A 17054-nucleotide genomic window follows, 5' to 3' on the forward strand; every position below is an offset into this window, starting at 1 on the left:
TTCGTGGCTGCGTCCCTGGAAGTGAATGTTTAATGGCAGCTTAGACTCGTGGAGAATCTGTGGGCTTGCATGCTTGGAATTTCTGCGGCAGTTATAAATAAAGAGCAATCTGATCAATTTAATGCTGATGTACGGCAGATAAAACCATGCAGTGTGTCGTCTAAATCGGCATATGACGGCCATCAAAACAGCCAGTCACATTCACGCACACACAAGCGCAATCATTGGCCAACTTGTTGCAGCGGTGCGTGAGCTGGTGGTTTTCATGGAGCCGGTTTGCTTTTATTAACCAGAAACTCAATGATGCACTGCTTTTCCTTTCTAATCCGGTTGCTGCTCGTTGCCCTTCTGTAGAGCAATACTTAAACTGATTACATAGTCTTAAAGTTTTCATATTTACTCACATGCTTAATGTGCAGCGTGTCCTTCTATAATAGTGGGTGACAGTAACCTCACCATTGGCGATTCTGAGAATTTCCATCGATAAAAAGGGTTTTTTTTTATGAATAACACTGGCACTATGAAAAGATCCTTTTTCCTGTGTGAACAGTGTTTTTTTTCTCTGCAGACCGTTCTCCGTCTCCTTATGTTTGTTTGAATACAGAAGGCTGATAATTGTGGGAGCTTTATATGTCGAGGCTCATCTCTCCAAAACATTTCTAAAGCAGTTCAGTCAGAACCATGTTAGTCGAGAGAAGATTTCTACCTGCAGTAATTCTGTCTGTTCAATTTCAGTTCAATTCAGTTTTATTTATACAGCGCCAAATCAGAACAACAGTCACCTCAAGGTGCTTTATATTGTAAGGTAGACCCTACAATAATACATACAGAGAAAAACCCAACAATCATATGACCCCCTATGAGCACTTTGGTGACAGTGGGAAGGAAAAACTTCCTTTTAACAGGAGAAACCTCTGGCAGAACCAGGCTCAGGGAGGGGCGGCCATCTGCTGCGACCGTTTGGGGTGAGAGAAGGAAGACAGGATAAAAGACATGCTGTGGAAAAGAGCCAGAGATTAATAACAAGTATGCTAACAGTACAAAGCAGAGTACAGGTCAGTGACGACCAACGTGGGTGGAGGCGGGTTGCAAAGTGGCTTCCAGTAGTGAGGGTACCAGCTGATGCATGGTGAAATGTTCGTTGCTGTTTAACTAAAGCTGTAGTGCCTTGGTTTGTTCTCATTGCTTGCATAACAATTGAATTGAATTCAATTTCATTTCTACAGCACCAAATCACAACAACAGTCGCCTCAAGGCGCTTTATATTGTAAGGTAGACCCCACAATAATACATACATAGGTTATAGAACATTTTGTGAAACAGAAAGCGATATCTTTCTGTGAATAACCTCTGAAAACACTCCCTGCCATGTGCCAAACAGCTGACTGACTCAATCAGAAGGTGGGAATGGGCAGAAAAAACAGCATTTGGTAGTTGTTGGGACCTATTCTCACTGAAGATCACCTTCAACCTCAGACTGCTCACCAGGACATCAGTGTGGATCACTGGGGCAGATAGTGATGTTCTAGCATCCAGACTTTGGGACAGCCGTAGCCTTCCTTTGTTTGTATGCTATTGTCGAATCTCGCCATGCATGTTTTAAGAGCACAACGCCTGATATTGGTGATGGCGTTGGTGTCATCCATCTTCAGTTTTTTTTGTTGTAGGGAGAACAGCACATGGATGGATAAATGGACTAGACCCTGAACAGGTCGCCAGTCCATTGCAGTTCTATAAAAGATTGTTTTTCTTTTTATATTGTAATGACTAATTGATTATTTGTGAGCAAAATGGAGTATTTCACAGCTAAAGAGTTAAATTACAACAGGAGTTGGTAGAGAGCAAAAACAGAGAAGAAAAACTGGGTAGATCTCAGCTTTGAAATCAAAGATCATGTTGCTCCATAACTGAATGTAAATATTGTGTTAACAACTTGGTTTTCATAGCCCGGAATAGCCCAAGCATAAACCTGCTGAAGTGATGGCACAGTGGGAATGTGAATCTCGTGTCAGATCAGAAACCACTTAATTTTGTCACTCTGGAGTGCTGCAGTCATAAAGGGTCCATTTTTTTTAATTTGGTGGAAATAATGAGTGAGGCGAAATGAAAAAACAGAAACCAGGAAAATGGAGTTACTTTAAATTGAAGAGGAATCAAGTGTTTTTATGTGACAAAGTAAAAGTGGAGAGAAAATCGAGTCGGGGTGTGTGAAAGAGACAGACAATGGACTGAGCATCAGATAAAGTAAGCGGTGGTAAAAGAGCGACGGGCGGCAGAAAGAACTGAAACCCAGGCGGGCAGAGTCGTACGACACCTGAAGCTTTACAGGGAGCCTTTAATGTGAGTGTAATTTCAAACAGAGTGAGTGATTGGCGGAGTAATGAGTGGGAGGGCAAAGAGAAAATGGAAGATGCCAATCTGAGCGCTCGTGCCGGCTGAGGTCAACAGTTAATGGCTGTTGGAGGCTTGTTCAGTGACCTCACAGAAGATCCTGCACATGTAAATGTCTCCCAGTACTCTTCATCATTCTCTTCCAGAAAGTTTGGTTCGTACTATTCCCGGATGTCATCATGTACCTCGTTGGGCCTTTGTGGTTGTTTCCTCTGCCAGTATATCATTTTTTGTTGTTGTTGCTAAAGCCAAACTTAAACTAAAACTTCAATCTTAAAGTCTTACATCTTAAATCTGTACTTGTGTAAATTGTGCCCCAACCTAAGGCTGCTTTTACCCATGTGGTGTCTGTTAATTAAAACTTATTTTCAGACAAGAAAACGTGTTTATCCACTCGCCCAAAGTGGACTTCTTACAAGCAAAATATGCAATCTTTCCCTCCATCCATCGCACCTGTATGATGAATGCGAATGACACTCGTATATGTACTCGACAGCTGTGAGAGCCCCGTCTGCACATAAGTATATAAATGCAAACAAGCTAGCCACCTGCTGCGATGGGCATTCAGTGCTGTGTTGTAAATCATGCTAAGAACGAGTCTTTTTCTTTGGGTGTCATAAAAGTTGTGGTTATGACTGTCAGAAAAGTTCTGCCTGAGGGGCAGAAAAACTGGGTTTTCCAGTTTAGCTGGTGGATGCTCGGTGTGAATGTGTCTAAATGAGTGGCGGTGTAGTGCCCTCTTTTATATGTGAGCGCTGCTTTTTTTGGCTCAGAAGTCTGATTTAAAAGCAATCTTCCTGCCCGTGTGGTGTCTTTGAGGACGGGGCCGAGGAGCAGCTGCAGGCCAGCAGGCGTCTTCAGAGCACACAGTTTCTACACAAGGCGACATCAGTAATTACACCGAGAGAGAAGAGGAAGAAACACATTCTCAGCACCGAGGCTCACAGGGAATACATATTAGGCTCCTTGTACGATTAGTGTTCTGACATTATGCTGCCCTGGCATTTAGACCTCTTGCTTTTGAAATGAGCAGGGCTCTCTGCAGTATTAGAACCTCTGCCCCGGCGCCATGAATTAAACATGGGAAGGTAGTGGAGAGAGGGCAGGGGTGAAGGAGAGGAGCTCCAGGACGGGTTATAGGCGACGAGTCCGATTTTAAGGTCCCCTCTGTGGTTGTAACTTTGGCTAAGTGCTAAAACACTTTGCGTTACACTCTGAAGTGCAACTCGGGTTATATTTACATTTAATTTTGAACCTCACTTGTTAAAAGCGTTTTAACTCTGTGAGGGCTAAGCTGTCAAATATAATGGAAAGCATATCATTTTTATCTTTCCGATTCTTAATTTTGAGTCACAGGAGCTTCTGTTTTTTTTTTAATCTTGTATCTGCAGCACAGAGCCAGCTTAGGTTGTTCTGAAAAGGGTGAGAAAAGTGAAAAAGGAATTAGAATAATCCTGACCGGATGAAATAAAGGCATGAATAACAATTTCTATACATGCAATACATAAGTAAAAAAAGAAAAAGCAAACCAGAGATTTAATGTGATTATCTAAAGTGAAAGCTGAGTCACTTTCCTGATAGACGTTTTAGTGAATATAGCAAGGGGCACAAACAAGGACCGTTTTCTCTTCATTAAATTGGAAAAAGTTAGAGATAGTTAGAGCTAGAGATATATAACTGAATGTCGTCTGCATAGCGGTGAACAGAAATGTCCTTAGAAGTGCTCAAAGTGTGGTGAAGAGGGAGCAGATATAACAGAAACAATAAAGGCCCCAGAATGGATCCGTGTTTACTTTCACTTCCACTCCCTGGTAAACTGTGTGGTTAGGGTTAAGAAAACGGTCACAGTTTGGGTTAAAATACACTGCTTCACAACACCGAGGTTAAAAATCGCAGAGTTCGTAATGTTTGTCTTGTTTTATTAACCTGACGCCTCCAAAGGACGCCTGAGATGTGCCTTCAAAACAAAAAACTTCTGCTTTTTACTCAAAGTGCAGTAAAGAGGGAAAAGCTTTAAAATAAGGAAGTCTTCTGTACCATTAAATTATAAGAAACTTAGCAGATAGATTGGTGGTTTGAAGCATCTTGGGTAACCGTCTATAGCTGATCGATCTCTGTGGGGGCGGTCTGACCATCTGCTGCAGGACTCCTTGTTCTAACTGAAATGGTAATGACTGAGCAAACGGCTCCTCTTAATGGGCTACATCACTTTTAAAATGACTCCAGAGAGAAGCTGCAGCTCCTGTTTATATAGATGGTAGTGCCTACCACTCCCTTAAAGCAGTAATTTATTATAAATAATAACAACAATAAAGTTTTAATGAATTATAAGTAAATGGTAAATGGCCTGTATTTATATGGCCTGTATTTATATAGCGCCTTAACAGTCCCTAAGGACCCCAAAGCGCTTTACATATCCAGTCATCCACCCATTCACACACACATTCACACACTGGTGATGGCAAGCTACATAAGTGTGAGAACGTAGCTGAAGGTAATCTCAGTTGGTGAAAATAACTGCTTTAATCGGTAAGAGAAATCTATATGAGCAAAGATGTATGTTTATGCACGTGCTGGAGAATAAATTCATGATGCCTAAAATCTAAATGTGTAGCGGTTCAATGTATGTTTTTATGTATGCAAATAGACTGGAAATTGCAGCTTTATTAGGTCTGCCCTTGGCTCAGGAGGTCGTCCTGCAGCATAATATATTAGAAAAATACCAACCGAGCCACCTGCAGGGATCACAACTCCCCTGATATCATGTGTGGCTTATAGAGGTATGTGCAGAGGAGATAATTTGTCGCCGAGGCAGGGAGGACGACTTTGGAAGTCGTTATTGGGAGCTTTGGTCGTCTGAGTGCCACTCGTGTGGAGTTATTTCCCAGCGTGTCCTTGAATGCACTGCAGTCGTGCTGAAGTAAAGCCGGCTCACAAACTCGGGCCCAGCAGCAGATTAATGCTGTATATTTTGTCCAGCCTCTGCCGTCAGGTCACTCCTTTTGTCTGCACTCAGTCTGAAGCAATTACAATGTACCTCCACAGAGCTCGCTGCCAGTTATGGTTTCTGTCGCCATTTTATGGCCACTGCTTCCCGCCCAATCCCTCTTTCTTTGCAGCTGTCAATAACACAATTACCTGCTTGGAAGGTCCAGCTAGCCCGGTTCATTTAAACCCAGCATTTATCTGCAGGTGTGTAAGCAGACTTTACGCTTTATCTAGACGTGGCAGATTTGTTGTTTTGGGCTGTAAGCTCAGTGTTTTTAAATCCTGGAGTTGCACGCCTGAAGCAGAAAACCAGTAAAAGGGGAGGTTAAAGCCAGCAGCACTGGGTATCGAGCATTTATAGCTGCCCGAGCGTTATATGATGGCCTGGGAGAGAGAAGAGGTTGCTGTGTCCGACAGTCCCTGCTGGGATCTTTCTGTGGAACAAGGATAACTTTGGAAAAGTGAAAACCAGCCAGCTTTGCAGCATTGGGTTTGCTTTTGAAAGTGGAAGCCTGAGCACATGGTTTAGCTTTTACACTTTCTCCCTATTTGACCATCTGTAAGTGAAAATAAAACCTTAAATCTCTGATTTATTTAAACCTGTTATCTTTGTGTTTTCTCCAGAGTGCCGCTCAAAGTCGAGCAGGCCAACAATGCCCGGGACGCCTTGGCAAAGGCCGTGTACAGCCGTCTGTTTGACCACGTGGTGACCAGAGTCAACCAATGCTTCCCCTTCGACTCCTCCGCCAACTTCATCGGCGTCCTGGACATCGCTGGCTTTGGTCAGTATCACAATAATAACAACAACAACAACAAAACACCAGAATTTCAAGGTTTTTATAGAGAACGTGTCTTTAAAACTAAGAGAAATGTTTCTGTTTGATGGTTTTAAGGAGAAAAAAAACTGTTGGTTTGATAACTTGTTTTTTCTAAGGGGGCAAAAAAGGAGTAATGCACGTTTTGAAAGCTCACATCATCTCAGAAATGATCCTGTAATAGTCCACTTTGCTCTGACACACATTGTGTAACTAATATATTTGCAGAGTACTTTGAGCACAACAGCTTTGAGCAATTCTGCATCAACTACTGTAACGAGAAGCTGCAGCAGTTCTTCAACGAGCGCATCCTGAAAGAGGTGAGAGCTGTTTGAAAGTAAAACCCTGCACCATCTCACCTCCATCAGTGAACACCGTCAAATCAAAGCAGACGTCTGTGGAGGACTCTCCATTTAAACTTTAAGTGTTTTTCTTGTTGCAGGCAATTCTTTTCAGAGACTAGATGTCACATTTTCAAATTGCAGTTTTCATTTTCCAAACGTCTGAACATAAAGTTTAAATTTTCATGACTTTCTCTGCAAAACATGAATTTTACTATAATAGGTTTTATTTTAATATGAAAGTGTGCTTCAGGTTTATTGCTGTTTATGTCAGAAAACTTTTCCATCCGTTCAACTAAGTTCTACCTTTTATTTGCACTTTAAGCAGACAGATGCCCAAATACCCTCAACCTGGCTCCATGGCTGAGCCTTTCACACTGTTTGTATCAGATCCTCACATGATCTCTGGAGAGACTCCCGTTGGAGCGTTCTCTGAAGCTTTTCTGAAGCATGTAGCATCCTGCAGGAGTTTACCTCCAACACTTTTGCACTTCTCAAATACTCCAAAGGATCTGTGTGAGTGTGCACAGGCAGAACACATGGCCGTACTTTTACCTCCACTGTTCTCTCAGCGTAGAGGTGTTAACACCTTAAATGTGAGCTAGACTCGCATTTAAGGTGGAAAAGTATATCTGTTGCTTTTTCTAAGCTTCAGAAATAAAAATCTGTAAAAGTGAGAAACCTTACTAAGATATAAATCTGGCTGATGATCCCTTCAGGATCATCTTCTTGTGCATCGCTGGACCGTTTTCTGTGTCCTTTTATTTCCCTTTGTACCTGTTCCACTGCAGAGCGTTCAGGACCTCGTCCAATGTGTCTAAATGGCGCTCTTTAGACTCCACAGGAAGTGAAGGACATTTAAGGGAAGACGATCTGCTGAAGAGGACTGGTGGTCAACGTTTAAGACCATCTTTTGATGGTTTTTCTGGCCCATTATCAGCACGGCCGCTATGACAGCTTTGACAGCTCTCCTTGAAAGTTGGGAGATCCTTAAAGTTGATTGTCATTTTTGAGTCATCGACAAAAGTCCTGAACTTTTGTGAACACACTTTGTAAAGGACCGGCCTTTAGGCTCGTCTCGCCACAGCAGACCGGTGTGTTGTCTGCGCTACTAACAAAGCTCAGACTTGAAAGGTGGGAAGTTTCCTGCTGATTTCAGTAAACTTCTTCTTGGAACAGAAGTTGTTTCTTTTCTTTAACTTGACATCCTCTCAAGTTCAGTTGAAACTCTTCACTTGCCATCTCCATCAGCACCCAAACAATCATTAGCAACAGGTGGCACGGAGACTGACGGCGTCCAAATCTGTGAAACGCTGCGTTTCTGTTTGGGAAAATAACGACGCTCTCTTTGAAGGTCTTCTTATAATAAAGGAGAAGGAACTCAAGCGCTCAGACCTCCGCCAACACACAGCATTTGCTGACCTTGGAAAGCCACAGCCTTCTTAATGGGTTTATTGTCGTCGGGAGCTGTTTCCAGCAAAAGAAATGCTGTTTAGTTGATGACCCTGAGGTCCCTCTGTCAGACTGTTGTGTAATCATAGTTCACTCGCAGAATCCAGAGTTTTGGATCAGTGCCGTAATTGAATCATCTGCTCTGTCTGTAAACCGCAGACCTCAGAGAAGGGCCACATTAAACACTGGATTGTGTTTGACTTTCCCTCGATTGTGTTCTAACAGCGGCTGTCTGTTTCTTACCTTTAAAACTCCTCGTTTGCCCAAACATCTGTCTGCAGCATGAAAGGCCCCATCACCTTTAGATGCTCATTTTTGCACGAAAGTGTAATAGCAGAAAGCCCGGCCTAAGCGCCACTTGTTAGAGAGCTTGAATGCCCTCCAGGCAGAACCTCCGAGCCGTCCCCGTCCTCATTAGACGAATGCCGGGCATGCCGTGAATACCGTTATGATTTCTCATTAGAAATTTCTCTGTTGCATTCCAGGAGCAAGAGCTGTACCAGCGGGAGGGGCTGGGAGTCAACGAGGTTCACTACGTCGACAATCAGGACTGCATAGGTATGAAGACGCCACTCCTCGCTCAGCCTGCGTGATTGTGCATTCAGAGCAGCTGCAGTCACTCCTCTGTGCCGATGAAATTCTCTGCAGAGGGGTTTGATATTTGTTCTCTTTTACACCACTCCTTTTATTAGTGCATAGAGCATAATGTGAACAGGGTGCTAACTTTACAATTCCCTACTCCAACTGTGCACCTCAGATACCGATCAAAGGTGCAAAAAGCAGTTCAAATTCCTCTTTAAATATCCGGATGGTGCATGAATGTGTGGAGGGGATTTGATCAGCTTCCCCCCGTTTCTGCTCTGGAACAACGAGTGCAAGAGTTTAAAGAGCTGATGAGGAAGTAAATCCCTCTGGTTTGATACTAAATCTTCAACACACGCAGAGTAATGCGTCTTTAAAAATCCCGCCTGCGGCTTTCACACAAAGGTTTGGCGTTAATGTGGAGAGTTGGGTGTTTTAGTTCACAAAGAAAGATTTCCTTCTGATCCTCTGATCAGTGCTACATCTCATCTTTTGTGTGGTTTATTATATTAATATTTAGAGCTATATTTTTTTAATATTCCTGAAGAAACACAAACTCATCCAGCTTTTTTCGCCTCTCGAGCTGTTACTATAAAATTTTATTCTCACACAAATAAACCGTAATAAACCTGTTAAAATCTCTTCCTGAGAGTAAGTGCTCTGAGACAGAATGCTGGCTGAGTTTTTAACACTTTGTGCAGCACTTTCTTGCGAGAAGCAACCTCGAGGCTGAAGTGAATGAATCCAACTATAAGGCTGAAATAAGCATGTTTACAGTCTCTGTGGATATTGGGGGAATCCTTGTGTGCTGCGTCCAATACAGTTTATGAATCCCACTCGCTAACCGAGTGATAACCTCTCACTCCGCCCTCTGATTTAAATGTGGTCACTTCAGGAGCCAACACGTCAATGCCTAAAATCCTTAGAGTTCAGAATCTGCAGTCCAAAATAAATAGCTGACTTCCAGACAGTGTTCATTTCATTGATTTTCATCATCGGTTTCATCAACAATAATTTCATTCAGGCAAAAACACAATAGCTAAATAAAATCTAATGCATGAGGACAAAAACCATGACGCACTGAAACTTCTGTCAATGAATAAAAATGAGATGAAAACCTTTCGGGGAGATGAGATCCAATCAGAACTAATTAGGTTCTGATTAATTGAGGGAGGTCAGCTAACTCCCATGCAAAAGTAGCACTGCTTCAAAGATGGCTGTGCCCGTCGTTATTATACAGTCTATGGAGATGTGTTGATGTTTACTGGGTACATCAGACTGAAGACGGCTCTAGTTCAAACACTAAGGTGTGGCCTCAAAATGAAACGTTCTCCTTGTTTATTTGCAGTGTGCCGTATTAAAGGAGAGCTAGGCCTCAATTTATTTTTATTGTATACAAAAGAAAAAGAGCTTCACTTAATTTTAAGTGAAAAACAAACAAACTTTCTATTCTACCAGTTTCCAGGTTCCTTGGTTTTGTATTTATATGTCGGCCCTATATGTAAGAGTGTCCTGTAAAAGCTGCTCATTATCACCCTCAGCTTTAGGAGAGCTGCCGCTCTTCACTTTGACCTCTGAGCCTCGGCGCCGCTTCACAGACCGCAAAGAGGACGAACGACGAAGCCCCCGAGCCTGTGAGCTCCTGTCCTGACTGAAATGTGTCTTAATAGTTCATAAACATGGAGGGAGACTGATGTGACGCAGCAATCTAAGGGGAAGGAGGTTAATGATGCTTTCTGTGCTTTCAGTATGAGATGTTTAACTACAGCAGAGCGAGCTGCAGGGAGGCGGGAGGCTGGCTGTGCTCGCTGGCTCGTAGATTACCGAAACGCGGTTGTTTGTTTGCTGGTTTGGATTCCCGTTGTGTGTTATAAAAGGAGAAGCTCCTCTTTGTTCAGAGGACATAAAAATCACAGTTGATGTAGCAGAAAATTACATTTGTACAAGCAGCGGCCACGTGACTGCACACAGAACAAGGCGGAGATGGAAACAAACAGGAGGAGGAGGAGTGGGAACTATTAAAAAGTTCTTTAACGTCACAGAAGTTTGTTCGAAGCGTTACTTTCACTTCATTCAGGTTTTATTAACTCGTGCAGCCGTGTGCCCTTTCGTTTGTTGCTGGTTGTCTCCTGTGATGGAGAGAAGGTGGACGGATTGAGCAATGGAGGGGCAGATGACGGGATGCCTCCGGAGGTTTTTGCTGCTCGGAGCTCCGCTGACCTTCATTTGCTGAATAGTTTGTGAGTAGGAGTCTCTATCAAAGAGCCTCTACTGTGCAGCATGTCAGTTCCTGTCAGGAAACATTACTGAAAAAGACTGCTAAAGCTCACGTAGGTAGGTAATCATATCTTCTAAACAATCCCCCACGTCATCCTCTGAATCAGTCAGTCATCCCACGTAAACTTCCTCCCCTACGCCTCAGTTTTCTGTCAGTTTGCTGGCTGTTTGTTCAGCGCTGACAGCTTTTCCTTCACAGGCATGTTGTCAGGTCACTGCAGACCTCACCTTCTTCCTTTATTTTCTTCTTTCTGTTAAAATAATCTTTAAAATAACATTTTGAAAGTAGGATCTGTAGCAAATTCAGAACATTTAAAGGGAAGCTGCTTTCTCCAGCTTCTTATTTTTTTTTCTTTGTCTCAACTAGAGGAGCTGTTAAAAGTTAAAAATGAGCTTCCTAAATAGTTGTTTTTTAGGTTCTTGTAGACATTTCAGCTTCTTGAGTAAAGGAATCCATCTGTGTCCATCACTGAACAAAAGTGGTGGCCTATGACACCACCTGTCAGCCTCCTATAATACAGTCTTGAGAACCCATCACAAGAGATTCAACCCCTGCTCACACCATGAGCCATCACGTGACCCCAACAGTTCACGTGATGATAGAGAGCCGTAAAAACTCTAAGGACCACCTCCTTACATACCTGGGACCTCCATAAGTCTCTTGGATTAGCGATGAAACATCTTCAAGAACAGCTGCCTTCAGATCAAGCACCTGAGACGACCATGACCAGGATGACCGAGAACCTTCACAGATGTCCTTACAAAGATTGATATTCTTCAGGTGGATTACTTAAATTCATTTTTCACACCCTAAAGAAGAGAGCTGAGTGTTGAAGTCCACTCTTGAACTTGACAGCTTGTCATCTTTAAGTGAGCAGAGTAGGCTCTCTTTAAGCTGATAGGCTGCCCCTCAGTGTGAACAACAAGTGGGGTGGGGTGGGGGGGCTTCTGTGCCTGACATGACCCACTCTGACATCATAGAGATACAAGAATAGAAAAGATTCTTTGAAACTGAGCTTTGGTGATCTCTTTATTTGAAACTTTGCCCATTTTTAATATGAACACCTCACATTGGAACCAGAACAATAAGAAAACGTCCACTTTAAGCTCAGTACACAGAAATAAAACAATACCACAACACCAGGTTCAGCTGTGTAATATACTGTATAGTAACGGGAAGCTTCCATTTATCTTTATGCTATCTCTGATTGTTTAAATAACCATTCACGTCTCTCCTGGTGTGATCAGATATGCTCACAACCCAGGATGGTTCAAAAAAAGAATCCGTCTTTGCAAAACTCGCAGCTTTAATCTCTCAAAGTCACACAGAGGGCTTCGCCAACGACGAGACTTCATCATTTATTTTTATACTCACAACTGTTTTTTACTTAAATATGCAGAGAAACTGGTTTTTACTTAACATTTCCATGTCAGGACCTTGCAGAAATAAAAATGCATCAAACTTCCATCACGTTAGATTTTGATACTTTAGGAGAAAGGAGCAAAAGTTGGTGCACAGCACAAAACAGGAAGTAAGCAGTGAGTCCTTGGGTGTCCCAGTCTCCGTCATCAGGAGCTTGAAGCTCATTACGTCCTTAAATTGAGCCGCGGCTCTTCTCTTTAAAATGGGTCGATGACTTTTAATAGTGAGGAGGATTTGATGTTAAACTAATAAAATGAAAATCACTTCTGCACCATCCGAGAGAACTAAACTGCACTAATGCAATAATAATAATTATGATTTGGTAAATTAGGTCCCCATCACCTTTCAAGTCAGATCAGGTCAAGGAGAAACTGTTACAATCTCCACGGCTCTTCCCATTCGATTAAACTTTAATTTGAATTTGTAATCGCCTACATCGCACCCTCCGTGATTCAATCGGTCGCGTAGCCCGTCAGCCTCGGGGTGATCCGCCGCAGCTTCATTAAGAGGACGCGCAGCATTTATTTTTCTCATGCTTGTCACGGTTTTCCCCGCAGACCTGGTGGAGGCGAAGGTGGTCGGCATCCTGGACATCCTGGACGAAGAGAACCGTCTACCTCAACCCAGCGACCAGCACTTTACCGACACCGTTCACAACAAACACAAGAACCACTTCCGTCTGACTGTAAGTGACCGCACAAAGGAAGGAAAGTCAGGGAAGCGTGCCACTTTTAACGCGAGGCTTTTATGGGACTCAGGGAATGTTTGATATACTCAGGAGATTCTCTCTGAATCGTTTCAGCTTAATCTTTAGACTCAGAAGAAAACTTATGAGAGGAGCTGATTCATATGCTGACATGTTTGTCTGAGTCTCCTTGTTTTACCCCATTCCTCCAAATAATCTGCTGCAAGTCCTATGTAGACCTCATTTTCCCTGTTTTGGCCTCTTGGGCAGCATTCAGGGTGGGCTGATATTAAACCTGAGAGACTACAGATTACACGCAGAGCTGAAAAAGTGCTTTTTTTCCTCCCTCTATCTCTCAGGTAAAGGAAGTTCTAGTTTCATTTTCAGCTTTGTAAATGTACCAGCTGCTAAAAAACTGATAAAATTAATAGAAATCCCAAGTGGTTCACCTCATTTTGTGTCCCAACAATTAATTCTTTATATGTAAATGTGAAAATGGCTGTCCCCAAACTGAGTCCTGAAATTGTTGCTTCTGTCCAAATAGCAGCCAAAAAAACTTTATAAGACAAAGACTAGCTGCTCGTTCTCACATTGACATGTTTGGATGAGTAAATGTTTAGACTTTCCGCCTGGGTCTGAGGACCTGCAGCAGGTGGAAATCTGTTAGCTGTGCCTGCACGCAGGGTTCAGTGATGCTGCAGAGCAGAACAGCTGATATCACCAACTGCATTTAAAGCTGGTGGCCTGAACATGAGATGAGGGACTCACTGCTCTGATATTTATCACCACTAAAGATTATTAGCCAAGGAGCACTTTATCTGCAGTATTAAACAATAACTTATCAACAAGGAGCTTCACCTTCTACCATGGCTCCTTAATTTTAAAGCTTTTATTGATAATTTGGATAATATTGATGATATTGATAAACACAAAAAATGGGAACTTTTGATATGACTTGAAGTTCTGACTTTCAGTGGAGTGACATGGAGCCTCAGAGTGACGTGGTCTCACTGACGGTTAAATTACTGGCATCAAATCTTAATCTTCCCAGCAGCGTGTGATTGGCAGGACTGGGAATTAGTTTTCCATCGTAAATGGGAAGCATGCATGAACTCTGCTGAGTCTGCAGAGTTTTAGTGTGTGTGTGTGTTTCCACCCGTGATCAGGTGCATGTGTGTGTGTCCTGCAGGTACCCAGGAAGTCTAAGCTGACCGTCCACAGGAACGTGAGGGACGATGAAGGATTTATCATCAGGCACTTTGCAGGAGCCGTGTGCTACGAGACGGTGCGTCACCAGAACACGCTGCAGCATCTTCAAAATGAATAATTTCTTTTTTCTGTTCACTCGACTCCAGAAAACTAAACTTTTAACATGAAAGCGTGCCGTCATTGAGATGAGAGTGTTAAAAACATACCGAGCGTAGCTGCGGTGAGATTCAAGTCATAAAATCGTGTAGAGATTTTTCCTTCTGCGGTTAAGCAGGCGTATCAGAAATGGGAACAAAAAGAAGAGACTTGAACCGAGCGCACCGTTAACGCTGAAATGTTTCTCCTTCAGACCAAGTTTGTGGAGAAGAACAACGACGCCCTGCACATGTCTCTGGAGTGTCTCATCAGCGAGTCCAAGGATCGCTTCGTCCGCGAGCTGTTCGAGAACTCCAACAACAGCAAAGACGTGAAGCAGAAGGCCGGAAAACTCAGCTTCATCAGCGTCGGCAACAAGTTTAAGGTGAGCAGCAAAAAACGTAGAGTAGAACTTTGGCTTGAGATCAGATGTGTGTGATCTGTGCATGGACGTTTAGACGTTATTAATCAGGAATAAATTTAGGATCAAAGCATAAAAAGTTCCTGCAGTTTTTCCAGGTGTAATATAAATCAGCAGATGCTTAATCCTAAACTAAACTTTTCAAACTTCTAAAATGATCCAATCCAAGATGTGATGTGTGATACAAATACTTGTAGATATTTATGACCACCAGGACGGGTACTGCTCTGTGGAGATGTAGTTATTAAACAGGCTCAGGCTAATTAAAAGTCTTTGCCACCACTGGCTCGTCTGACTCTGATGAAGACGTCCTGTCTGTCAAAAAAAAAAAAAGAGCTGCTGCACCTCATTAATGGCTTGAATTAAAGATGTGCTCCAGACTTCATCCCCTCAGATCCCGGCTCATTGTCCAGTCTGCTCAGGCGGTGCTTTGGGCGCCGTTCAGTTCATACTCACACTTCTTCTTTACTAAATGCTTCTGCATGTTTAGTTTAGGATGATTTGATACAAGCAATGTTGCAAACTTGTTATGTAGCTATCAAAAATGCAGGCCTCTGGTAGCTTTCACAAAACACCCCGAGGCTAAATGGAGCTCCTAACTGGTTGAGCTGGGAAAACTCGGGTCTAATTTGAAGACTTTTCAGATTTTGGTGTGAGAGTACAGATCGCTCGAATAAGCCCTTTAGGGCTGACAGAATACCCTCAGTGTGTTCTCTCCAGCATCTCCTGGACCTGCCCCGTGGACTTCTCCCAGGTGGATATGCCCAAAGCACCTCACCTCACCTAGGAGGTGTTTCTGGTCAGATGCCCAAACCATGTGAAATCACTCTTTTCACCTCGGCTGAGCTCCTCGCCCTCCACTTTCATCCTACAATGCTCCCCTTATTCCTTACTCACTGAACTCATCCCCAACCTTAAGTGAGCACAGCGTGAGCTTCAGAGTTTGAGCTGCTAATTCTCATCATCGCTAGATGAAGCGATGATGAGATATACACAAATCCACAGGCCAGCAGGCTCATTCAAGGGTTCCCACTCATCCTTAAAAAGTCATTTTAAAATTTAAGGTAATTTAATGCTTTAAAATCGTCGTCTGGCTCAAAAAGCTTTGTTTTTTTTGGTTTTTTTAGAGAGAGGATAATCTGAGGGGCTGCGCAGAGGCCTAGTTTTTAACATAAATAACGATGATGATAACTGTGAATCATACAGAGCTACTCTACTCTAGTCCAGTAAGCAGAATAGTTCCTAAATGACTGATTGTTCCACAGAGTCAATAATAAAACCGACAGCGCCCAGGCTCACCTCTGAGGTCCCGTAGGTACAAAGAGTCAAACTAAATGTATGAAATCTTCATCAAGAACATAATTTTTCACCTAAAAACAGTCAGATGAGATGTTCAAGTGTGTGTTGGCCTTGTGGGAATATAAAGACACGTCTCTCTGTCACCCTGAGCACAGAGATAGCAGCGTCTTTGCTGTCAGCTGGAGTTATAAACGGAGGATTTTTATTCTCCTCCATCGTGACTCATCCAGCTCAGCCTCTCACCTTGATGTGCGCTCTAATGTGTCACCTAACCAAAGGCAAGGTGAGCCAAAAACCACAGCGCCCGGCTCCACTCAATCATCTCTCCTAAAATATATAAATATATATATTTAATGGAGAAAAAAATAATAACCTGAGGTAATAATGGCCAGGTGTATTTAACAGGGTCAAAGCCAGAGAGCAGCGAGGTGTCCAGTACAAACAGTGAAGGGATTTTTTTTTTTCTTTGTTTTAATTAAAGACGCGGGAACGCAATAAATTAATTTTCATGTGTACAGTGACATGATTTATATCAACAGGTCCTCCAACATTCATAACAGTCCTATGTTGCGAAAGTCTGAAACAACAACAAGAGGGGAAAAAGTGTTTACTGGAGGCCATTTTTAACCTAGCCCTGCATTTTTTCCAGGCTTAAAATTAATTGGACAATTGACTGATAAGAGTTTCATTTCCACGAGGGGCCTCGTTTCTTTCCATTTCCTGACAAATTAAGGAGAAAGAAGGTCTGGAGTCGTTTGCACTGTTTAATTTACATTTGGCAGCTTTCAGAATAGCCTGATAATGAAATGCAATAGTTCAGCCTCGAAGTAATAAATGCATAAAATAGTTTTTCAGCATTAGCTGAATAAGGTGTTCTTAGTTATTTGTTTAATCTGTAAGCTAATGAACATGTCCTTGTCTGAAATCACATCCGGTGTTGCTGGAGGTCAGCGTAATGCTATTTTTAGGGCCAAGCAGAATAAACATTATTTGTTTTCTGAATTTAGAAGTAGAAAATTACAGCGGATCGAGGCCT

At 42.6% G+C, this 17054-nt stretch overlaps 1 protein-coding gene across 11 annotated transcripts in view; it reads left to right on the top strand.

Annotated features, from left to right (window-relative positions):
- The window catches only part of myo6a (myosin VIa), a 142105-nt gene that overhangs the window by 64975 nt on the left and 60076 nt on the right, over positions 1-17054 (top strand). For all 11 annotated transcript variants that reach the window (XM_013272213.3, XM_013272218.3, XM_013272220.3 and 8 more), the window contains exons 13-18: positions 6004-6161; positions 6423-6514; positions 8473-8545; positions 12827-12954; positions 14144-14239; positions 14513-14683. In XM_013272213.3, coding sequence (XP_013127667.1) covers positions 6004-6161; positions 6423-6514; positions 8473-8545; positions 12827-12954; positions 14144-14239; positions 14513-14683 — 718 coding nt within the window. The remainder of the gene's footprint in view (positions 1-6003; positions 6162-6422; positions 6515-8472; positions 8546-12826; positions 12955-14143; positions 14240-14512; positions 14684-17054) is intronic.

Source organism: Oreochromis niloticus, linkage group LG15 (genome assembly GCF_001858045.2).
Source record: "Oreochromis niloticus isolate F11D_XX linkage group LG15, O_niloticus_UMD_NMBU, whole genome shotgun sequence".
NCBI lineage: Eukaryota > Metazoa > Chordata > Actinopteri > Cichliformes > Cichlidae > Oreochromis > Oreochromis niloticus.